Source organism: Mustela lutreola, chromosome 8 (genome assembly GCF_030435805.1).
Source record: "Mustela lutreola isolate mMusLut2 chromosome 8, mMusLut2.pri, whole genome shotgun sequence".
Classification (NCBI taxonomy): Eukaryota; Metazoa; Chordata; class Mammalia; order Carnivora; family Mustelidae; genus Mustela; species Mustela lutreola.
Window position 1 is genome coordinate 41,304,716 of NC_081297.1, and position 24,951 is coordinate 41,329,666.

General features: G+C 46.8%; 1 protein-coding gene across 9 annotated transcripts in view; it reads left to right on the forward strand.

Annotated features, from left to right (window-relative positions):
• Positions 1-24,951, forward strand: part of MICAL3 (microtubule associated monooxygenase, calponin and LIM domain containing 3) — a 197,410-nt gene that overhangs the window by 133,312 nt on the left and 39,147 nt on the right. For all 9 annotated transcript variants that reach the window (XM_059184303.1, XM_059184304.1, XM_059184305.1 and 6 more), the window contains 2 exons: positions 15,822-16,017; positions 23,404-23,660. In XM_059184303.1, coding sequence (XP_059040286.1) covers positions 15,822-16,017; positions 23,404-23,660 — 453 coding nt within the window. The remainder of the gene's footprint in view (positions 1-15,821; positions 16,018-23,403; positions 23,661-24,951) is intronic.

Below are 24,951 nucleotides of genomic sequence, written 5' to 3' on the forward strand. Positions count from 1 at the left end.
ACCCAAGTCTATAGTCTTTTGCACCCCTGTCTCTGAAATAAGTCTCTCAGTATCCTGGTGCCTACAAAAGGCTAAGAGGAAAAGAACTGGGATGTGGGGGATGCAATAAGTGACAGTGAATAATTGACTAAGAATCGATAAGGCTAGATCTACATATATAATTGAAGAATTTTAGACCTTTGCTTCTGTTGTCTGTCCCATGCCCCAGTAATAAAAGGGGAGGAAAGCCAAGATTGTTTAGAACAGGATACTGAAGCATCTAACAGGAAGGCAGTGACAATGAATGTGATTCTGTGCCACCCATTGTGAAGACCCTGGACGAGTCCCTTTGGGTCCCAGTTTCTTTCTGAAACTTCTTAAAATCCATCCCCCTGCTTCTCTTTAATAAGTTCCCTGGAGATGTCCGTAATTGAGATACTCCCTAGGAGAATCCTGTGGTGTAGACGTGGAAGCAGTACAGGCAATGAAAATGGGCCACTCTCTATTTTCATACTGAAAAATAGGGCAAGATAAGGCCATGTAGGACCCAGGTCCTACAAGTGTCCCCCTTGAAGTACAAATAAAAGAAAAATGCCCAGGTGGGGCTGTCTTAAATGTAACAGCCAGGCATAGATGTCAGGAAGAAGCCTCCCTGAATCCCATCCCCTTTCACAAAGCTTCAGAACCTTATCCAGACTCCAAAACCAGTCTTTACCTTGGAACTCCGATCCAGCCAAGCACCCAGCAAGTGCCAACAAGTAGATTCGTCATAATGAAATGAGGGGGAGGGACATCAGATTGGCGCTCCCTATCTTGGTTAAGCCATAGGGTTGCTGTGTTCTTTGCTGTGTTCTTCTCTAACTCCTCTCTCTCTCTCTCTCTCTCTCTTTCTTTCTCTTTCTCTCATCACTGCCCACAATTCTCAGCTGTGTGTTGGCTGCTGATGCCTCTTTCTTCACAATTGCTCCTTGTCTCTTCAACATGTACATTCTGGAGGGGGTAGGCTTTTGGGCAGAAATACCTTCCATACACCTGAGAAGAGAGGCGGGGCTCCAGCATATGTGACTCTCCTTCAATTACTTCCAGGTTTCACTAGCCACGTGAGCACCATTTCCTTTTTTACTTCCTGTGGATCAACTGCCGCATAACTTTGTGTAGTTAATGAACATTTTGAATATTTCTAAGGCAGTTCTGTGGCCCTTCAAGAAGGACAATGGGCAAAAGTTTGAGTCACTGCCAACACCCAAACCCTAACTCAGGCTAACTAAACTCAACCTTGCCTTTGATGTTGTTCTTTTCCTCCAAATCTATATGTACACGTGTAGCCAGAGGGCTCCCAAAATGTGAAGAAGACTCCCAGCCCTCAGAGAGGGCCCTTATTGACATGAAAGGGGGAGTTTGGGGAACATACTTCAACAGAAAGGGAGTCTAGGGCCCCAGCTCTGCCTGGCTACAGAACAGAGTCTCTTGGGGCCATGCTAGGAGAATTACTAGAAAAATTCTTACAATTGAGTCAGAATTTCTATTGGCCTCTTAGGTTTCCTTTACCTCTTCTTGCTTATTTACCCAGCTTGTGTGATTATGCATTAATCACATGAAACTGTTCCAAGTGTGCCTATTAAGTGATTGAATTCCTTATTCTGTACTTTTGTAAAATATCAGGGTTATTGCCATTTTATCACTTATTTCGTAGTTTAGCCTTATTTTGTTTAGGTCCTTGCCTGACATTATAGGTCTTTCGTAATTATTTCATAGTAAGTCACCCTGTTACCAGAAGAACTTTATACCCAGGGCCACCTGCTTCTCTTAAGGTTCAAGAGCTGTCTTCCCTGTACCCTGTGTCCTAGTGTTCCTGGGCCTCTACCAAAGACACCTCCCTGAAAAAAGAGTTCAGTTACTAAAGACCACCACTACCAGGCAAGGTCCTACAGGTACCAGAGGAACTCAGGACCTCGATGAGTTTTGGTTTCCTCAACAAATAGGACAAAATCAGAGCTGTTTCACTGGTGAGACCTAAATAAATATGTTTTCCTTCCGTCCTCATGTTCTTTCAAGGTTAATAAAACCAGGAATACTATGAAAATAAATTCCAGGGAGGGTAATCCTCTTTTTTTTTTTTTTTTTTTTTTTTTTTAAAGATTTTATTTATTTATTTATTTGACAGAGAGAGAGATCACAAGTAGGCGGAGAGTCAGGCAGAGAGAGAGAGAGAGAAGCAGGCTCCCACTGAGCAAAGAGCCCGATGCGGGGCTCGATCCCAGGACCCTGAGATCATGACCTGAGCCGAAGGCAGCGGCTTAATCCACTGAGCCACCCAGGCGCCCCAATCCTCTTGACATTAAGTAGCTGCTCAGAGATCAGACCTGACACTAAAAAGTGGGATTAGGCAACCTTAGGGAGAAGAGTTTGTCTCCAAAAAGCTAAACCACAGTGTGTTTCTTTTTTTTTTTTTTAAAGATTTTATTTATTTATTTGACAGGCAGAGATCACAAGTAGGCAGAGAGGCAGGCAGAGAGAGAGAGAGGGAAGCAGGCTCCCTGCTGAGCAGAGAGCCCGATGCGGGACTCGATCCCAGGACCCTGAGATCATGACCAGAGCCGAAGGCAGCGGCTTAACCCACTGAGCCACCCAGGCGCCCCCACAGTGTGTTTCTTAGACTGAGTTCAACCCCTTAACCAAAGAATAGCTGATATTGACTGTAATAGGATTATAACAGCTTATTTATTCATGTTTCCCTGTTTTCTAGAAATAAATCAGGATCTAGAAAGATCAGATTAGAGAGGGACCAGCTATAAAATCCCTCCAAACAGTTTACCAACAAGAGACATATTTGAGTTAGTAGGTTCTTCTTTTAGAAGTAAATATTCTCAGGGCACCTGGGCGGCTCAGTTAGTTAAGCTTCCAACTATTGGTTTCAGCTCAGGTCATGTCATGATCTCATGGTTGTGAGATCGAGCCCTATGTTGGGCTCTGCGCTTAGCGCTGAGGCTGCTTGAGATGCTTTCTCCCTCTCCCCCTGCCCCCTGCTGTGCTCATGCTCACTTTCTTGCTCTCTTTCTTCTTGTTCCCTCTCAAATAAGTAAATCTTTATTTAAAAAAAAAAAAAAAGTACATATTCTCTCCTAGAGTTTAGTCTAAAGTGAGTTACTCTAAACCAGCTATTTGCTTGTCTTTTACCTGTTTCACCTTTCTTGGGAATTAATATTGGTAGAGAAGCCTAGGAACATGGGGACACAGAGTGCAGGGAAGACAGCTCCAGGGCTGTCCAAATCTCAGTGAAGGGTTTTGTAACCTCAGAGAAGTAGGTGGCACTGGATATCTGGGGTAACTGGTAACAGGGAATTGATGGCCTGCAGGAGTTAACAGCTGAAGTCTTAAGGGCTTTGCCATACTGCTGAGAGCTGGCAACCATCCAGCTCTGGAACCATCCTCCATGCTGCTGGAAATACAGTGCCAAAGGGTCGTCTATATTTATAGTCAAGGGAGCCCCCTTGTCTCCGAAGTCTTTTCCTCAAATAAAAATAGAAATTAAAACTCATAGTATGCTAACTCCTGTCATTTCCTCCCTGTGATTACTACCAGCCAGTTTACCATCATAGTGTTTGTTGTATACTAACTCATAGTCGTGATGTAATAACCAGTTTACCATCATAGTGTTTGTTGTATACTAACACATAGTCGTGATGTAATAACACAGCACCTCCTGTGTCCTGGGCACTGTCCAGGAGCTTTCTGTGTAGCCGTCATGTAATCTGCACAGGAGCTTGTGAGGGAAGTGTCATTTTACAGATGAGGAAACAGGCAGACAGAAGTCAAGCAAACTTGGTCAAGGCTGCATAGCTAATCAGTACAAAGTCAGGATAGAATCATACGAAAGATATGAGAGCATTGTTCATGCACTGTGCCCTACAGCTGCCCTTCTTCTGCTCTCGAACCTCTCCTGTCAGTACTTGGTAAGAGGCAAAAACACTGTTTAGCTACACAAATAAGATTAAAAAAAAAAAAAAAAAAAGGTGAATTCCCTGTATAAATCAGTGTATGCATTTGATTATTTCTGAAAAACATGCCCCCTGCCCCCAGTTTCCTGGGCAGTAATCCCAGGGCTAGGAATGTGTCTTTGGACATATATTAGTTGGGGGCACCTCGTGGCTCATTCAGTTGAGTGTCTGACTCTTGATTTCTGCTGCTGTGATCTCAGGGTTATGGGATCAGGCCCCTCATGGGGCTCTGTGCTCAGTATGGAGTCTGCTTGTCCTGCTCCCCCATCCCAACCTGTGCATGCACTTTCTCTTTCTCTTAAATAAATAAATACAATCTAAAAAATAAAAAAAGATACTAAAGAGAAAGTTGTTTCATCACTGATGTGTAAGGAGAGAAAGTCATCAAAAGAAATTGAGGGGCGCCTGGGTGGCTCAGTGGGTTAAGCCGCTGCCTTCGGCTCAGGTCATGATCTCAGGGTCCTGGGATCGAGGCCCGCATCGGGCTCTCTGCTCAGCAGGGAGCCTGCTTCCCTCTCTCTCTCTCTCTGCCTGCCTCTCCATCTACTTGTGATTTCTCTCTGTCAAATAAATAAATAAAATCTTTAAAAAAAAAAAAAAAAAAGAAATTGAGGAAGAGAATAATAATCACTGAATCAACTATAAGTAATACAAAATGGACTCCCTCTTCATTTTCCCCATGTCAGCTCTCATTGCTCGTCACAAATAGAATCAAGCCTAAAGCTGATTATTAAGAGTAAGCCCAGAACTGGAATGTATCCCTCCAAATGGAACGTACCCTGCCAACAGCCTAGAGGAGATGGGATTCTGTTCAGGGGGGATGTTTCTTGTTCTCTGGGCCCCAGTGTAACTGCTTCTAACTTATAAATCTTTCAGCTTATCCTCTGTCTCTGCTGGCTCGTTTGATTGTCCTTTTTAAAAAGGCCTCATGATGTTTGAGCTGCCTGACATGTTTATTATAATTGTCATTCATTGTCCCCATAGGAAAACACCTGCCTGGCCCTGGGTGGAGTTAAGGCTCATCAGTGTTGACATTTGGGTCTGGATAACTCTTTTTATGTGGAGGGCTGGCCTATGTATTGTGGGATATTTGGCAATATATCTGGCCTCTTCCCATTAGATGTCAGAACACACCACCTCCCAAGGGTGTGATGACCAAAGCTGTCTCCAGCCATTGCTAAATCATCACTGAGGAAAAAAGGGTGTGACACTGACATGCAATTAATGTCAAATTTATTGTTTCCAGTAGGAGATCAGGAAAGAGGGTGAGCGAGAATAATGAAAGTGATACAGAACCATTTTGGAGCCTTACAGGAGTGCCTCTAAACCTTACTGCCTCCCCCTGTGAAAATCATGAGCACCTGTGTCCCAACAGTGTACTTATTTACATGAGGGTACCCCACTAATACTGCATGTGCTATTGGACATTTACAAGACATTTTAGAAAGCAGGGTAAAAAATTAAGAATGAAGATCTAGTGTTTCTCTTCTCTACCCCAATGAATTAATTGTCCCTGTACCCTCAGAATGTACTCATCCTTCTGTGGAGATCATAGCCTCAGAGCATTGGCCTGGGTCTAAGTGGAACAAAAAGAGTTCTTAATAACAGAAAATGCTAATTTGAGTTCCAGCTCTGCAGCCTGTTGTCCTTGTCATCTTTGGTCATTAACTTCTCTGAGCCTCCATTTCCCTAACTTAACGAAATTATAAAATGAAAAAAATGCAACCTTTTTCTTTCTACTCCATAAGATTGTTGTGAATCTCAAATAAGCTAAAATATATAGAAATTTGTTTATTCAAAAGCATTACAAGAACATCAAGTATTATTACCATTGGTAGGGATCCCAGAAAATTCTGGAGTAATCAGAGTGAGAAAGTGAGTTAGGACTGTTCTCTATTCTCTGACTAAGGGTCTCCTGCTCTGGTCTGTGCATCCTTTGGGATTAGCACAAGAAGCTCCACTGGGTTGTATTCTAACTGGCAGAGGCTTAGGGGAACGGAACAGTAAGAAGGGCTTGGCTCTCTATAGTCTTCAGCAGAATGATCTGGGGGGAGTTGACCTGCACTGAATGCCAGGTTTTTTGAAGTATTGTTAAGACTCTACAAATGGGGCGCCTGGGTGGCTCAGTGGGTTAAGCCGCTGCCTTCGGCTCAGGTCATGATCTCAGGGTCCTGGGATCGAGTCCCGCATCGGGCTCTCTGCTCAGCAGGGAGCCTGCTTCCTCCTCTCTCTCTCTCTGCCTGCCTCTCTGCCTGCTTGTGATCTCTCTCTGTCAAATAAATAAATAAAATATTTAAAAAAAAAAAAAAAAAAAAAGACTCTACAAGTGCTTGGCTAAATTTGGCATTGCTTTTTTTCTTAGCCTGCATGGATGGGATGTGAAGTCACCTACTAATTCCATGATACCCTGGGGGCTCTTCACTATAGTAACGAAAGTAAAAACAATCCTAGATAGGGTTTACATTTTGAACTAAATTTTGAACATCTAACCCAAAAGTCAGGACTGACCAGGAGTCAGTTAGCCGTATCTTGGGCAGAACTAGGGTTATACATGGTCCTAGGCATGTCTGCCTCTGTGTTGCTTTGACCCACAGCCCCTGCCCCTACCCCCCCACCACAGGCCTCATTGCTTACGTTGTGACCCTTTTGCAGAAGATATGAGAAGAGGGCGTCTGATTTCTTCTAGGAATCAGTGCATGGAAGGGCATTTTATGGGTGACCAGAGAGCACTGGTCATTAGTAGGGGCTATCTGACCCTCTCTGAGCACTGGCTCAGTGCTCAGTGCCCCTATTCCATCAGCCTTTTATGGCCCTGTCCCCAGGCATGAAGGTTTTCCAGGCCAGGTCTCTGTGACCTTCAAACAGATGAAAAGAAAAGTGTAACTGTTATAGATATGAGTATCAAGTGGTAGTTGCAGGCATTGCTGGAGGAGATTTTAATTACTTTCCAAAAATGTATCTTCAGCTAAGAGAATGCTGTGTATGAGGTTTTGTGTCCTTACGGAGGAACCTATTTGAGAGAGGCTTTTGTGGGGATGTGGGTTTGTCCTTACTGATAGTCTGATGATAGACAGAGCCCCCGGAAGTTGAAAATCACTTTCCTGGCTGAGCAGCTGGCCATGTGTAGGCCACCTCGGAGCCAGCTTTGGACACAGTCTTGACTGAAGGGCTCTGGCACTGTGCTCTGGAGAGGAGGAAGGACTGGAATTTCAACCTGGCATCTTGGAAAAAGCACACCCAGTTTGGAATGCCTCGCCTGCAAACTCATGGTCCTTCTCTGCCTTCCACCTTTCCTCTCTGCCTCTTGTTCTTAGGTCTGCTCTTCTGGTAAGCAAGCTGCTGCCTCTAACTAGACTACTCTCTACTGGGAAGTACAGCCATCAGTTTTGGACATCAGATTCTTTGAGGTAGACTCTTCAAACAGCCTTAACGCATGGTCTTCTAAAACGCTGGCGACCTTGTAGGAATTTCTCTTTTTCTCTGGTGCTAAGGGAAGAGTTGCTGTTTTACACGTTTACCCCTTTCACTGGTTCTATCTCTTGTTTGTTCATGGGGCCTTGCACAGCATCCAGCTGCTTGGGAGCCAGAGGCCTTAAAGTTTCTGCATTAGGTTGAGGAAACAGACCGTACATAATATATTCAACTAACTTCCTAAATTATATTGTGATATTCTAGTTTAGGCCTTTTATGCTGGTCATTTATTCAAAACATGTTATTGACATACCCACAGGCATCAGAAACACAAAGATGACTGGAATAATTCCCGTCCGTAGCAGAGCCTCTGGTTTCTGGGTGCATTCAGACCAGTGAACAGGAGATAGATACATGAAAGAGTCCTTCAGGAGGACAGAAGTAGAGCCTATAGGCAGAATTGGGAAGCAATAGGCAGAAGTAGGAGAGAAGGGATGGTCTTAGCTTACCTTGTTGAACCATCCTTCTCTTTACCTGCCTCAGGATTTCAGAGGTCAGCCCCACAGCTGGATTGATTTCACAGCTTATATATACTTAATTATACAGAATCTCATGGGTTATGAGGCACGTATATAAACTAATAGGTTAAAATATTCTGCTCAAGGCCCATTGCACAACAGTTAACCCTTCTGAGATTTTACCCTCAGGAATGTGAAGGTGGGCAGCCAGAGAAGGAAGGTAGAATATTGCTAGAGCACAGCTCTCCTGAGACTTAAGAGAAAAGACAGCCAGAGCTCTGTGCTTTGGACATGCCCACCACTTCCCAACACCCAAGAGGTCACCAGTTAGTAGGCTGACCCCACTGATTATGAAGGAGCAAGTCGAGTTTCATCTGTGAGATAGTACAACAAATGAGAAGTACATTGTCAAGAGAGCTACATGATACACTGGTAAGAACTTTTGTAATAAAAACTAGGGTATATACTTTAAGATAAACCCCTTTGCCTTGGCCAGATGTACCAGGATTTCCATCTGCCAAAAAGGTGCCTTTGGAACATACCCTAATAGTAGCAGGAAAAACAATTTAACATTAGTAAATGAACTTAAGGGTAAAAGTTTCATGGGATCACACAGATCAAGAGCAGAGGCTATGGACGGTGGAGAAAGGGCCACTCAGTAGCCTGCTAAAGGGAGGGAAGTGCCCTTAGCATTCCTGAGAGACTGTCCCAGTCTGCAGGAGTCCCCATTCTCATGTGGATGGTTATCTCTGGTGCTGTTCTGATTTGTTCCTTGTTGGGTTTTTCCCTTACTGATTTTTGTCGTGTAATATTTAGCACAGAATTTCCCAACTCTTGGTCATTAAATATCTCCAAAGCAATTGAGCTTCCCCTTGAATCCACATAATCTACTTTTCTCTGTACCCCACATAAAAATACAGTTACCCCATGAAGAATAAATTGTTCATGAGTAAAGGGCAATTAACAATTCCGTCCCACATGGTTTAGTGGAACAAGCTCAAGCTTTGGCGTAATAGAGCCCTGGGTTTAGTCTTGGGTCTGCCTCCTTTGAACCTCTGAGCATGTTACTCACCATCACAGAGACTCAGGTGTCATAGTGGTAACAACCGTGACTGGCTAGCATGATGTGACAGGCACTGCCAGCGTGTGCAGCATAGCTGTCGCGGTGATTGACACAGGCAGCTCTCTTTATTCCTCCATCACCCCTGCTCCACAAGTAGATTCTGTAAACTCCTCTTCCCTGTCAGCAGGAAGCCAGAGAAGAGTCTATCGGAGGGTGAGTGTTTACGGGTAGAAGCCCTCCTTTCTTTGGTCTCCAAAGCAAGGGGATCCCTTTCCACAGACAGCTGCGGTGCTTGTAGAATGGTTAGTGCCCCCTCAGAATGAGAAATCTCTGCAAAAAGTATAAAAAACCATGAGCCCAGTCAAGCAGGGTCTGATAAGACAAATGACCTGAGGGGCTAAAGAGGGAGAGAGCCCAAACGGGTAGTTCCAAGCACCAACAAACATGCAAAGAAAGGCCTTTTATCAGCCCTAGTAAATCTTTACTCCCTAAATGGGGTTCTAGGCTGGGAGTGACCTCCTGATCCTCTCAGAGGTACCAGATCGAGCAGTAAGGAGGTCTCTGAGGCAGGTGACCTATTCCGTTATTTTGTTTCTAAGCCAGGATGACACTGAATTGGCGTGGTGCGTGCTCTGCCTGCCTTTCAGGCCACTGAGCAAAAACACATAGAGGAACTATAGCTCAAAACAAGATGGACGGAGTGGGTTAATATCCACGGTGACTTCTAATTAGGACCAGCCTGGCTCAAGTTACCAGGGTCCAACTGCAGCCTAATACATTCCAAAAGGAAGCAGGGCCCAGGCCCCAGGCTTTGTCCCACATAGGAAAACGTGTCTGGGCTGGACGGTGGTGGTTCTGTTTTAGACTAGCCACCACTTCAGATGGCTTCATCCTCCTTTCCCAGTGGATGAAGAAGCATGGGAGAATATAGTTTCAGTATCGTTTCTAACAAGAGCAGGGAGAAAACATAATTAGGACACAAATTCCCCCTCATAGCCTTGTAAGGATTAGGGTTCTGTGTGAGGAGGGGTATGCTAATTTCCCAGGGTGATTTTGTGAATGTTTCTGAGACCAGTGAACAAGGCAACATAAAAGTCACTTTGACCAGTTTTGCAGTGGGTCCAGGAATTTTGATTTATACTGCCAGCCTGGTAATTCTTTCTTCAGGAGGCTTCATCTTCCTTAACACCTCCTTGAGACCTTGTAGCTCAGACCTAGTTCATGGTCTGGTGCTTTCTTTTATGCCAGATCATGGACAGGCCAGGCTTTGCACGGATGTGTGAGGAGGCCATCTGAAATGATTTTCGTTCATCCTTCTTAAAAAAGAAATCGCAACAAAAATATCCAGTAACTTGTTCAGGGAAACAGAAGTAAAAATGAGCAACCTTAAGGGAGAATCTCTATATTCCAAAATGGCAAAGGGTGCTTTTCTTCTCAAATGGTACCAATCATTTCAAATCACAGGGCCATCTCTTATTAGAACATGGCCACAGTTGACACCTTTTGATACCCTGGGTCATTGGTCTCTCCCAGCAGATAGGTGACACCCATAGTCCATCAGAGTACAGGCTCTTCAAAGGCAGAAATCTTGCCTATGTTGCCTGATGTACGCCCAAGTGCCTAGCACGGTGCCTGGCTGGAAATAGCTATTCCATAAATAATTGTTTAATGTACAGTTGAGTGAATGAATCCGAGCATCCATTCAGTTTACGGGTGTGGGAAATATGATGAAAATCCATCCTGAATCTCAGTTCACTGTGCCTTTTCCTAAAGTCCTTTTTAGACTTTCAGATTCCATTCAAGCTTTCCCAAGCTTATAGAGAAGGAAAGGAAAAAAGAAGGGGAAGCAGGCCAGACATGAACATGGTGCAGGGCGAGAAGCCCTCATATGTTCCAGTCTCTTAGCTGACATCCTTCACGATCACCTGAAGTCCTTCAGTGTGCTGGGCTGCTGGCCACCACCGCAGGAGGGAAAGGGGGAAGAAGAGCCTCCCGGGGAGGATTGGGAGGGCTCGCCTCTTCGGTGTCATCGTGTCCCTCTCATCCCTTCAGGAATCGGACAGACACAAACAACTGCTTTTGGCGGCTCTTGCACATCAGCTGAGAGCAGGTTGTTCTGTTAGGAAAAATATTTCTTTCAGGATGATGTATGGTCCTCGTGCCGGCAGTGACTGTTCCAAAACAGAGAGTCCTGGGGTCAGACCCAGAGCCTTTTTCCTATTTAGGAGACGACCCAGATCCTGGGAGCCGTTTCCTTCTGGTATGTGTGAAGCTGGAATTGGCCTCCCGTGACCTGAGATCTGACTTAGTGAGGACGCGGCCTTGGAAATCATTTCAAAACTTTCACCCGTGTTGAGCTGGAAAGTCCCTGTGTAGTTGCTGTTGCGCTGAAGCGTGTGAAGTGGAGGCCAGGTGGGCCCTGGCCAGGCAGCCTGACCCCACTGCTTTGCCTCTCACTTGCCAAACCCACATCTGTCAGCTATTTTTACAGCTGCGCTCCGATAGCCTTTGCTTCCACGTGCCCTTCATAGAGAGGGGGAGGTCCTGTGTCTGTCACTGTTATAGCCACTGCCTGGGCCCCCTCCACTCTTCCTTCCTTTGATACTGTAGTTTATCATTGCCACCTGGTTAATGCAGCACGTAGCCCCTTGCCATATCACAGAGAACCAAACATGCTGCTTTTGTTGATTTTTTTTTTTTTTTTTAATCCCTGTGGCGTTTTGAGGTTATGGGCTAGGAATGTTAAGCATATTTTGGCAGTTGGTGAATTTTGGATACTTGCCGAGTATCCTCTGAGGTGCCACATTCCCTTTGGGAAAACAGAACCTCCCTGGAGCCTCGGCCCTCAGGGAGATGTAATGCCATGCTCATGTTGCTCAAAGCTCTGGGTGTGTCTAGCTCCATGTGGACATGGACCCAGTGGGCATAGGAAGACTGGAACAATGAGGCGACTCTCTTCCTTCCACCTCAGTTCTTACCAATTCTCCAGTGGGACCCTTCTAACAGTTTTCATGAAAAAGCATTTTTTCTCTGTAGGACTGATATATGAATGATCTGAATAGTTCTGAGAGCCTCTCGTTTCGCTTTTGTTGATTGTGGCCAAGGCCAGAATTAAGTCAACATTTCCCCTCCCTAAAGCCCTAGACTCTGCGTTTGGTCTGCCAAGTTCTGTTACTTGATGATTACTCCACAGAGCTTATAGAAACCCCAGAGAAATAACTTTGGAAGGAGGACAGAATGTCATTGCAAATGCCAGATCCTGTGCTCTAAGATGCTTTCATATAGTTCTGTGTCCCTCATGTTGAAAATTATAGTGGGGAACAGATAACGGTGAGGAGTCCCAAAGGGGAAAGCAGAACAGGACTGTGTGGATTAACGCTGCCCTCCTTGGATTCAGATCTTGGCTCCACTGCCCACTAGCTTTGTGACCTTGGGCAGGTTGGTTAATGTCTCTGAATTTCAGTTACCTCATTTGCAAACTACTACCTAGCTCCTCGGATTTTCTTTAAAGCTGGTTAGGCTAACACCATATTCCTCCACAAAGTCTTTCTTGACTCCCCTGGGGGGTGGAGCTGCCCTTTTAGGCGCTCCCGTAGTTCCACCGTGCGGCATGAGCTGTGGTATGGGATACAGCATACTGCCAAGACCCCTGAGCGAGACTGTCTCTTCTGTGACTAGTCTACAGCTCTTTAAGAGTAGAGAGTGTTTTAAATCTGCTTTGTTTCCCAAGGTTCTAGTTGAATTTCTGGCAAACGGTATGGTTTTTACCTGCTAAAAACAGGCGTCACTTCTGGAGTGTTTCTTTCCGTGAGTATATTTGTTCAGTCCACCTTGATATCACTTGTATCTGAGTTGATGAGTGTTAGTTGTTTGTTACTCCTGAAGTGATCATTCTTGTTCTTTCTTCTTTCCCTAGGTAAAAGATATACTGGTTTTTACTCTTTATCTGTGGAGTTCCCCAAAATTTTATACTTGGGTAGTGGCTTCACATTTATTTCACTTTCTTATTTGCTTTCTGTTTAAGGGCATTTGTCAAAAATACATGATGGGAAGGAAAATATCAAATGATACTCTAGTCAGGGAATCCTTAGCCTTCTCGTGTTTGTCATGCTGGGTTTTGCTGAGGGGAAGGAGCAAAAGACAACAGGGAGACGGCTATTTGGAAACGATGAGCTGATTCGGGTAGAGCTGGGGGCCAGATGTGGGGAATGCTATAGGGGCTTCCACCTGCTCTGCTCCCTTGCCTCCCTACCTATTCTTCCAGATGCCCTGATCCTGCATCATAGCTTATACTTCAGGGGCCCTGAGGTCTGCGTTGAAGAATGGACCAGGGATGTATAAAATGTCCCAATGGGGTTTATAAAAACTAGGACAGGTGGGCATTGCACAGGGCCCTAGGGAGCCCAAGGATTCATTTCATGACCCCATCATTAGAAGTTTCGTAGATAAATGTTTCCTGGGTCTTATTTATAGTAAAGGCTGTCTAGTAAATTTGAAAGATGCTATTTGGTGGAAGATCCAGGTAAATCTGACAGATATGCTAAGACTTTATTCTGTGACTGCTTGGACACACAGAAAGTTCTTTCTAATGACAATATAGAGAGATCCAGAACATTGTACACAACAAAAGTGCCAGGCTTCCAGAAGATTTTCTGTGGACCTGTTGTGTCCCAAAAACTACTAACTCAATAGTCCCACCGCTTTCCTTTAGTCCTACATTACAGAGATTCTGGCTTTCCCCTGATAGCCCATCTGTTACCCAACACCAGGTCAATATGATGTCGCCTGCTAAAGCCCAGTGTCCTCTCTCAGAGCTTAGAATGTCATCAAAGGCCACATGGGCCCTATTCCCACCCCGGTCTCTTCTCTTCCTTACCGCGTTAAGAATACTGCCACTAGAAGATCTAATAATACCAACCGGCCATTACAGGCCATTGTACCTTAACTGTCGCTGTACCCTCTGCCCAAAACTCTCTTCCCATCTTTGTCACGTGACTCTTGCTCACAATCCAGAGCAAATGGACACAACCTACCTACACAAAAATACACACTAAGAATGTTACTGGACATCAGTTATAGCACTTAACCTGTAGTTGCTGGATTCTGCCCAAGTGCAGGGTTTAAGTAGAAGAGAAAGATGATGGGTTCGGGTGCATGAGAGTCGGCACACACACGTACTTACGTATATATGTATATAATTCCATCCTGCATTTATAATAATCTAGTAGGAGTTGAGGGTTGTCCTCATTTATAGATCAGGAAATGAGCTCTTGGAAGTTACGTAATTTTCTTAAGATCCTTCAGGTCACTCGTGGTCACAGGTGTCTAGCCTGGATTTGTCTGATGCTAAATATAAACCTACGTCATATTACAGTGAAGACATAGAGTAAAGAATAAATACAGTGGGCCTCTTCTGACCCAATCTGGGATAAAAAGGCACATCAAAAAAAAATAATGATGGATATTAAGGAGGGCACGTGTTGTGATGAGCACTGGGTGTTATATGCAACTAATGAATTGTTGAACACATCAAAAACTAAGGTACTACTATATGCTGGCTAACTGAACATAATAAAAAAAATAATGATGAAGGAGTTAATAAGGAGGGAGACAGGGAAATTTCCAGATTAAGGGAGATGAAGAAAACACGGCAAATACAACACTTAAGTTTTTGAAAATCCGTAAGTCATGTTGGTACTCAAAAAAAAAGAAATGGGAAAAGTTCTTTGCAAAGAATGACAATGGAGAAGGAATGATACAATTTTTAAAATCCCTGTTCATCAATCGGTACTAAAACTCCTGGGTGGAAGGATAGTGGGGTAGGATAGTCCCATGGTTTGTACGTATCAACTCCATGGATTACTTATTAATTACAAAAGGGGAAAATACCTCTTTACAACGGAAAGATGGTTGGGCACCACTTTAACCAAGCAGTCAAGCTGATGTCACCAAGAATGAGACAACCTGGGTGCCTGGGTGGCTCAGTCATTAAGTGTCTGCCTTTGGTTCAGGTCATGATCTCCGGGTCTTGGGATCAAGCCTCACATTGGGCTCCTTGTTCAGTGGGGAGCCTGCTTCTCCTTTTGCCACTCCCCCTGCTTGTACTCTCTCTCTCTCATTTCTGTCTCTGTCTCTCTCTCAATAAATAAATAAATATGGGGGGGGGTTAAAGAAGTGTGAGGCAACCGGACCATATTCCTTCTGTGTGCCGTGGAAGGGGCACAGGATCACCCACGTGGTGTTCTTCCTAGATGGGAAGTGTTTACCATGAATCTAATCACAAGGAGATAGACAAACCCACTACGTGACAAGTTCTGCAAGCAGCTAGCCCGGACGCCTCCATGGATCAGCCAGAAGCAGTGCATGAACCTTGACTGGGTCCTGGGTCATCAGGGGGTGGGCAGCTGGCAGGACCCCCCCTTCTCAGTGGAAGCTGAGGTGGGCGTGGTCGGTGAGAAGCTCCTCCTTAGGGTCCAACCCAAGTCCCCTTTCCTCCTCCTCCCCAGTCACCATCACCTCTTCCCTCCGCTGTGCATGGATTCAGGGCTGATGGAGAAGAGTCAGCCTGGGGCAGCCATCTCGGAGCATGACTGGGACAGTCATCTCAGGGCAGATGTGCTGTCTTCCTGTTTCTCCTGCTCAGGGAAGGGTTGCCGCTCTCACCCTGCAGTCCTTTCCTGGCCTGTGTGACCTCATGGACTCCCTGTCTGGCCCCCATCCCTCCTTTCACTGAAATGAGCGGTGACTGCCATGGATGCCTTAGATATCCTTCTGTTGGCGCCTCCTCCTTCCCCGCATACCCCCTCCATCCCTCACCACTTGTGGTCATTTCCCACTTTGCTTGTCTTATAGGTTCAAGTGTGAATGGTCTGGAAGAGCCTAGCATTGCCAAGAGACTCAGGGGCACTCCTGAACGGATCGAGCTGGAGAACTACCGCCTGTCTGTGAAACAGGCCGTGGAGCTGGAGGAGGTGCCCGAGGAGACACAGGCCGAGCACAACCTGAGCAGCGCGCTGGACAAAGGTGCAGAGGAAGACGTGGCCAGCAGGTCAGCCTGTGCCCGGGGGCTGCAGCCCGTTTTCTTGTGTGTTGCTTCATACCTGTGGTTTGTCCTGGCAGCCCCTTCCCCAGATGAATGTACCTACGGGGTGAGGCAGCACCGTATCCCCGGCAGGGGACCTGGGTGCCACCTACCAGCTATGTGACAATAGGCAAGTCATATAACCTCTCTGTGCCTCCATTTCCTCATCTGTGAAATGAAGGCAGTGCTAGGAGTTGCCTCACACAGTTGCTGTGAGGGTTAAATAGTAAGAAGCGTTGGAAACAGTATGTGGCATGCCTGTTGATGGCAGTTGCCTTTATTACCCCTTTGCATGGCACCAGACCATTTCCAGAGGACTTCTGTATCCATTATCTCACTTGGTCATCACCTCCCTTGGTCATCCTTGCCAAAGTCCTGTGAAGTAGGCCAGAGCATACATCTTACCACTCCATAATTACGGAGACTGCTGGTGACTAATACTAGGATCGAGGGTTGACTAAGACTCAGACTCAGGTTTCCTGGATCCAAGTTCAGGATTCTTCCTGTTTTCCCTACTGCCTGCTAATCTCCCCCTTTCCATGCAGTCCCCTGTCTCTTTATCTCATTAGCCAGTAAGAATCACAACCCATGGGACGTAATTCAGAGATTTCAATAAGTATTTCTTGGACACCTACCATGGGCTTAACACTTTGCCATTCATTGAGAAGGTAACAGAACAAAAATGACAGTCCCCGCTCCTGCCCTTGGGCTGTTGACAGGTTCACTGGAGGGACAAACCATGCGCAGAGGGACAACCAGAGGCCTGAAGCAGTGCGCTGGGTCAGTGGCAGGGGTGTCAGGGTTGGAATGAGGGGCTCCTGCTATGACCCCAGGTCGCCCGGCAATCTTAGGGAAGCCACCTCACCTCTCCAGGCTTCTTCCTTCCTCCTCTAGCTGAGATGGAAGGTAAGTAAGGTAAAGAGGTAAAGAGTAGAGCAGAGAGCCTGTGTCCCAAGGCCGTAGACACAGCCAGTGGTTTTTTGGCGTGGCCATGCCAGTGTTTTCGTGATGTTTCAGTGAGTGATGCCTGAAGGGAACATGCGCCCTGCAGCCCCCACAGGCCTCCTGAGTCCACTGTCTTTGCCCCAGGGCCTCACATTCATTACTACCCAGGTCTGCCAGAGTCAGTACAGGATTCAGAGTGCTCCATGGAAGATGATCAGGGCCACCAATAGAGAACAAGATGAAAGATGGTGTAAAATCACTATCAGTCAGACTGTCCTGCAGGGCTTCTGGGATGAGAGCACCCATGGTGTCTCCCAGACTGGTGGAGGCTTTCCATTAACACTGAGACACACACTGGGTAATGTATAGCCAAGATTTGCATTCCTAAAAAGTTCCCAGGTGATGTTGTTGTCTAGGGACCACACTTTTCAAACCACTGCTCTAAATCTCCCAAATTTCCCTGATGATAAGGGCCACCTGGGACACTTGGTACCAAAGTAAATCCTGGACCCTCCCCTGGAGTAACTGAGTCGGTGGGCTTGAGGTAGGAACCAGGAGTACCTGTTTTGAACACACACACTGCGTGAGTCTTATGGGTGTCCTGATTTAGTTTACCTAAGCAGGCACTACTGGCCCAGACCTGATTAGCTCCATGACCCTTCCTTGAAGTAGGGGAGGGAGGAACATCTTCCAAAGGACACCCTAGAAATAGTACTTTTATTTTCTCTGGGAGAGAACAGGTGCCTAAAGACAAAAGAAAACTAGGGGTTTTCTTTGTTTATTATAAGATATTACTTATTTATTTGAGAGAGAGAGAAGGGGAGAGTACAGAAGGAGAGACAGAGGAAGAAATAGACTCCCTGCTGAGCAGAGAGCCCAATGCGGGGCTCAATCCTAGGACCCTGAGATCATGACCTGAGCTGAAGGCAGATGCCTAATGGTCTAGGCCACCCAGGTGCCTGGAAAACTAGCTTTATGATTTTAGTTGCTGGGCAACTTCATCCCAGGCGATGAAGATGGCTTGGGCGGCACCCATCTGGTGAGAGCCTCAAGTCAGTGAGGGCTAGAGCAAACAGGTGCCCTTTACAGATGGGGCAGCCAGATCACAGAGGACTCCCCAAAAGTCCATGACAGGCAAGTGCTAGTTTTGTGACGGCTAGTTGTGGTGGAAGAGGCTTGGCCCTCCATTGGAGTAACGCGATAAGGAGAAGCCCCTTCTTCAAGGTTGACATAAATAAGTGGAAATTCCTGACTGGTCCTCTCTCTCCCTCACCCTTCCCAGTGGTCTTCTCTCTCCCTCACCGCTTCTCCAGCAGAGGCAGTAATGGGAGCCGTCGCTGAGCAGGATGCTGCTTTCAGCACGGATTAAGTTTCCATCGTGCCACGATAGCTGGACAACATCCATCTTCTCAAGCAGTGTGCCGAGCGGTGGAGTGTGTATACAGTTGTCAGAGCGGATGAGATCTAGGAGTGGGTACTCGGATATCTAGAGAGGATTCATTTAAAAATGAAAAACCACGATTTCCTATTTTCCCTTGAAAACCACCCAAGAACTTCAAGTGGTATTTCGCACAGCAGTCTGCCTCAGTCACCGTAGGGCCTGCCCAGATTTCCAGTCTCCACTTTCTGAAGTTGGACCCAGGCAAGCAGGAGATGGTCATGGTCTTTTTCCAGGGTTTGGCATCCTGACAGCTGCCAGTGGCTGAAGAACTCTTGGGTTCTTGGCGAACCATCCAAGAGGGCGCAGTGTGACAAGGGTGTGGACACTGGTGGGAATCTTGACCTCTCACCCAACCTCTTTAAGGTTCACTGGCCTCATTTGTGACAGTGGGGATGTTAATATGTCCTAGAGTCCTAGAGTTATCGTGTCCTAGGGTTAATGGGTAATTAAATGACCTAATTCATGTGAAGTGTTTTGTGCCACATGGCACTTTTTAGAGCTCAGGGGGCATTCACCATCACTGTTACTATCCTTGGCCCTTCCCTCCTGGCATGGCAGACTCTCTATTCAGCACATTTAAGTGTGGAGCAAATCTTGTTTTTTTAGAATCTTGTCCACATGCCTGCTGGTCTGGCTTCCTCCTTCCAGGCTCCATCATAGCCTCAATGAGAAGAAACTCAGGGAAAGTGCTTTAAGATCAGGGATTGGAAGTACCATAGCAGGGAGGATTTTTGCAAGATGTTCTTCTAACTGAAAGGGTCTACTCCTTTTGATGGACTTCAGAGGTCTCATCTCCATGACACCTGTGAATTTAGGCAGCAGCTTGCCCTGGCTTTGCCTCTTTGGACTGTGCAAGGCCGCGTGGTAAGCCCTGCAGCGAGCCAAGCAGACCTGTCCCTGCTCTCAGAGAGCATGCAGTCCAGGGGGACCCACCCACATCGAATAGTCACACAAAGCAATTGACTGTTTCAAATGCAGAAACAGACACCTGTCATGATGGAATGCTGATCTCGAGGACTGCATTTTCTGGCCCTCATCTCTCCTAGGAAACTATAAATTGAGAGGTCGCCCCCTCTTCCCAAAAGGACAGAGAAGTTGGTTGACTGTGTTGTATTTTGTTCTGGTGTGTAGCAGCAGTTCTCCACACTTAAAAAGTTTCTAGGCTGACTCCAGGTGGTCGGGGGTGGTCTACCTCACTACACATTCCTTCTCTTCCCCCTTTCTCCTCGCCTTTTCAAAGTCCAGACCCAGAAATTCAGGCACTGATGACAGCCAGAAAATGAGACTGGGCCTACTGAATTTGCGCTATGAATCTTGCATGACTTAAGGAGCCTATTAAGACTCAGAGAACGGCTCCAGGGCCCCAGGGAGATGATGGCCTAGGAAGGAACATTTGGCAACACCTGTCCATCTTCACAAAGGGAGCAAGTCTGGTTGCCTATCTCAGATTTCCAGAAGCAATGTAGCCAGGCCTCTCAGAAATGGACTGAGAGCTGGTAGCTTTTGAAGAGAGGCAAGTGTTGGCCTTCCCACCTGATTTTTTATGCTCTGTGCCTCACTCACTATTTTCCTGTGGTCTTTGAGCTATCATAAAACTAGCCAGTGTGGCACTCAGAGCTGTATGTGGGGCCCCATTGTCTCATCATGGAGCCCAGTGCCACCACCCTCATGACAGGGCACAGTACAAGGAGCCGGGAAGCTGCAGTGAGGGCCCGTTGAGTCTGCTGACTCCTGGGGTAACCTTCTGACTGTGAAGGAAGGGCAAGCTGGCCTGCCTTCTGCCCAAGTGAATTTTTAATACATTTACATAAGATTTAAGATGAGCATAGGAGGCATTCTTATCTTTATTTCATGTTGGAAAGATGTTAGGTGATCTATGTCGGGTTATACGTTGTTAAGTAGTAAGAAAGTAAACAAGTGAGGACACAAAAGTAAGGCAAAAATAATACTTAAGTAAGTCGTGAAAAAGAGTCAAAGTCCAGATGCCAAGCTTTCTATGGCCCAATTTCTTATATTTACTCACCTTGAACTACCTCCTCTCAACCCTTCATCCCCCTACAGTAATGTTGTACCTTCTTTTATCATTGCCGTGTTTGCATCTTATCTCCCCTGAAGAATGAGGCTCTTTTCTTTGTTTTTCTTTCTTTCTTTTTTTTTTTTTTTTTTTTTTTAATTTATTTGTCAGAGAGAGAGCACAGGCAGACAGAGTGGCAGGCAGAGTCAGAGGGAGAAGCAGGCTCCCTGCCGAGCAAGGAGCCCGATGCAGGACTCGATCCCAGGATGCCAGGATCATGACCTGAGCCGAAGGCAGCCGCTTAACCAACTGAACCACCCAGGCGTCCCTGAGGCTCTTTTCTATGTCACCCTTGTATCCTCTGCAATGTCTAGGAAGTGCATTACAAGTAGAAGATGCTCAGTAAGTTTTCAAGGGGGCTGAATGAATGAGTGAACAAAGTAGCATTCACTAAAGGGAGCTGCTTGCAGTAAGGAACAGACTCCCTTTATTTTTGTACCTAACTTTAATAGGTGAACTTTAATAGGCACTCAGAAATGTTCATTGAATGAATGAAGGAACGAGTAAACAGAGTAAACGAGTAAACAGATACAGATACGTGAATAGCCAGAATCCCAGAGTGTAACACAAACATGAAAATCAGGAAAGTGCCTGACCTTCACAACATTTCTCTGAGGCAGGTATTAACATTCCCGCCTTACTGACAAGGATGCTGAAGCTCAGCTATAGTCAGCTCAAGGTCATACAGCTGGTGAGGAGCAGAGCCAGTGTAGGCCTGTGAGAATCAGCCACCTGAGAAGTCATGGGCACACAGCCTCCTGGACTGACCTCCCTTCTGACCCGGCCAGAGTATGGGCATTCCCAAAACCACCCTCGAGTTCATTAACTTGTTAGAAGGATGCCCAGAACCTGCCAAAAGGCTTATACTCATGGTTATGATTTAATTATAGGGAAGGATACTGATTGAAGTCAGCCAGGTGAAGAAGTACACAGAGCAGAGTCCGAGAAAGTATGGACATGGAGCTCCCATCAGCCTCTCCCTGTGGAGTCAGGGCTGTGTTACTTTCTTGGTATTAATGTGTGACAAATCCCATGTAGTATTACTCACCCAAGCCTCGATATTCAGAGATTTATTGGGGCTCCATTACCTAGGCATTGATGGACTGATTTTCTACGTGGTATGATTGATTTCAGTCTCCAGGCCAACTAGTACCGCATGACTCAAACCTCCATCCTAAATCATACGTCTTTCGGATGTGGTCAGCCCTCCCCCTAAATCACATTATTAGACTGTCCACCATGACCCAAGGATTCCAGGGAAATAAATACATTCCCATCAGGCAGGACCTCCCAGGGGCTTAGAGTTGACCTCCCAGGCCCCAAGACAAAGGCCAGACCATCTGTTTAAGCAAGGTGAAATTCTTTACTGCACAGGTACGACTAGTGCTGGGGGTGGGGTATTATGGACCTTATCGCACTATATTCACTGATGCCCTCTCCACGTGCACTGTCCCGCTCCAGGCAGGGAGAGAGCAGCCCACTGTCACAGGAAGACGGGACCAGACCTCAGCCTCATGTGCAATGCCTCTGGGGTTTGGCTTTCTCGTGCCAGAGGTTGGCACATGCCACATTTTTCCCAGCCCAGTCAACTACACATTTCTCACTGAGGGCAGAGCCTCTCCCGAAAAAGACTTGGGGAATTATCGGACCGTGAAATAGGTCTGAGGAGCTTCATTTGTGTGGTGCTGATTGGGTTTTTCTCCTGCTCTGCAGCCCCGTGGTAGGGCATTGAATTTTATTCTTGTACCACCTGTTGACAGCTCACTCTGCCGGCCAGGGAAGAGGGTACAGATGCTCCGGGGCCATGGCTCTGAGGGCAGTGGTCCAGGATTTGGGCTTGCATAAGTCACAGCTAGTGTCTCGCAGCATTTAGTGCTCCTTCCCTTTTCCAGCTGAGCTCTAGACTGCGTGCCATCAAGGGAGAATGGCTGGTGGTCAAGGGTGATGACCCCAGGGATGTGATGTTTTTTTCCATGCCCTCCCCATACCCCCTGTTCTGTAACTTCAGCGGACAGTGCCTTTGCTGCCTTGTTATGCTGCCTTGTTAACTGCGTGTTCACCATGGTATCGTACTCTGGGCATGGCATGTCAGGAACACTGTGGAACTGAATGCACAGCCTTCACTCCAGCACACACACCTTGATGGCTAACCCGTCTGTGGCTAAGACTTCAGTTCACGCCTCTTGGAAGCAGCTCTTTCTCACCGTGGTTCCCACGAGAGCCTTCCAACCCTGAGTCAAGTAGAATTGAGGTCCTCAATAAATAAAAATTTATTTAAACCAAAAAGTAGGTCATGATGAAAGTACACTTTCTCTCCATTCTTGATTCCCTTGGGTCATGGGTTCATATCAAAATGAGCCCATGCCCCTACTATCTCTGAGGGCCTCTAAGACTAAACTTGTTGGAGTTGCTATTCACTGAACAGAGCGCACCGCCAGACTGGGCTGTTGGCTCATGTGGCTTTATGTCGGGGTTACCCATACGTGTGTGTTTTCTCTGGCCCTCTACTCACTCTCCTTCCCCTCGTGTGTCTTACCTGGGCAGGGAAGCACGCTGCACCCCTCCGTGCCTGTCCTCTCCCCCTTCCTGCCCAGCAGTTGCTTTGCTGGGACAGTTTGCCTCTGGTTGTGACTTTTTTTTTTTTTTTTTTAAGATTTTATGTATTTATTTGACAGAGAGAGATCACAGTAGGTAGAGAGGCAGGCAGAGAGAGGGGAAGGGAAGGAAGCAGGCCCCCGCTGAGCAGAGAGCCTGATGCGGGACTCGATCCCAGGACCCTGAGATCATGACCTGAGCCGAAGGCAGCGGCTCAACCCACTGAGCCACCCAGGCGCCCCTGGTTGTGACTTTTAACTGTCTACTCACTTTGGTTGTGTGGTTGTTTCCCCTACAGCAGTTCTGAGTCCGAGATGGAGGAAGAGGAGGAGGAGGAGGAAGAGGAGCCCCCTCTGCCCCCCTCAGATCTGGGCGGTGTTCCTTGGAAGGAGGCTGTGAGGATCCATGCTCTTCTGAAAGGAAAGAGTGAAGAGGAACTAGAGGCCTCAAAGAGCTACGGCCCTGGGAATGAAGAGGAGGAGGAGGAAGAGGAATATGAAGAGGAGGAGGAGGAGGAGGAAGAATATGAGGAGGAAGAGGAAGAATCTAGTGAAGGTCAGAAAAAAAAATCTCTTCTCCTAACTCTGACCCTGTCCCACCCCTGAGGCAGCCTGTTCTGTTCTTGAGTAAGGTTTCTGTTGCACATGGACTGGAGTCTGACACACAGATCTGCCTCCCCCAGCCCCAGAGATCATCCTTCCTGCCTCTCTCTGACCTTAGTTTCGGGGGGCAGAGGAGGCCATTGACAGTGGAAATAATGTCCATTGTGCACATTCTGGGGAGAAATTGGAAGTGGAAGGCAGAGGGTCAGCAGATGGACTTCGTCCAAAATAGGTTACTCATTCTCCTGTCCTCATTTTTGCTCTTTTTTTCCCTTTAGTTTCTGCTAAAAGAAATTTATTTTAATAAAGAAAAGGAATTTGCTTTCAAGAGGTTTCCTGGACTCAGAGTCCAGGACACTGGAGGCTGCAGAGCATTGACTCTCACTCTGCTCGGAGCTGTTGTCACTGAGGAGGGGCTAGGAGCCCACTAGACAGGGTTCAGTTCATGGCAGGTAGTAACGTGTTTGGATCAGTGTCCTGAGAAGGAGCATCTGTTCCAGCACTTGGTCTGGTTGGCTCTGAAATGTTCTCTTGCCTTGAACTTGAAATGTTTCAATTCTGCCCCCATCTCTGGCTGTGTGTGTCCTTGAGTGATGAGGAAGAACTTGGTGGGCCTCCTTTTCTTGCCTCTGTAAGAGAGAGGCTCATTCTTTCCCTTCCTTGGCTGCCCAGAAGTCTGGTGGGTGGTGAAGAAGAAACTAGGGCAGATAGAGACCTGAGCTCCCCTGACAGCAGTGCCTATCATCTCACAGCTGTGCTCTCTCCAGAGCACATGGGGGAAGGGAAGGACATGGGCCTTTAAAGCACCCATCCCTCCCAGCCATTGTTAGAGGAGCGCATTAATTTGGGACAGCTCTGGGCCTCTTCGAGTTGGCAATAGATTTCTCTGCCGCTCTTCTGCTTACCTCTGCTCCTCCTGGAATTCATGTCCTTCGCGGCCCAGACCCCATCCCCCAGTCTGGCCCAGGGAAGGTCCGAGTGCTAACCAGATGCAGAGCCCTTCCCAGACAGGGTGCATGGTACTGAGATGGTCCTGAGAGCTGTGTAACTCCGAGACCCTAGTGAGGCAGGGCAGGCAAGAGGAAAGACAGCCTCCTCCTGCCCCCAAGCTGCCTGATGCCAGTGGGAATGGTCAGAGGCCAGGTACTTCCTCAGGTCCCTGAGGGGCTTCTCTAGACCTAGTTCTCCTGCACTCTTCCCTCCAAAGACAGAGGGTGGGGGAGGCCCACAGAGGCAGCCCTTGG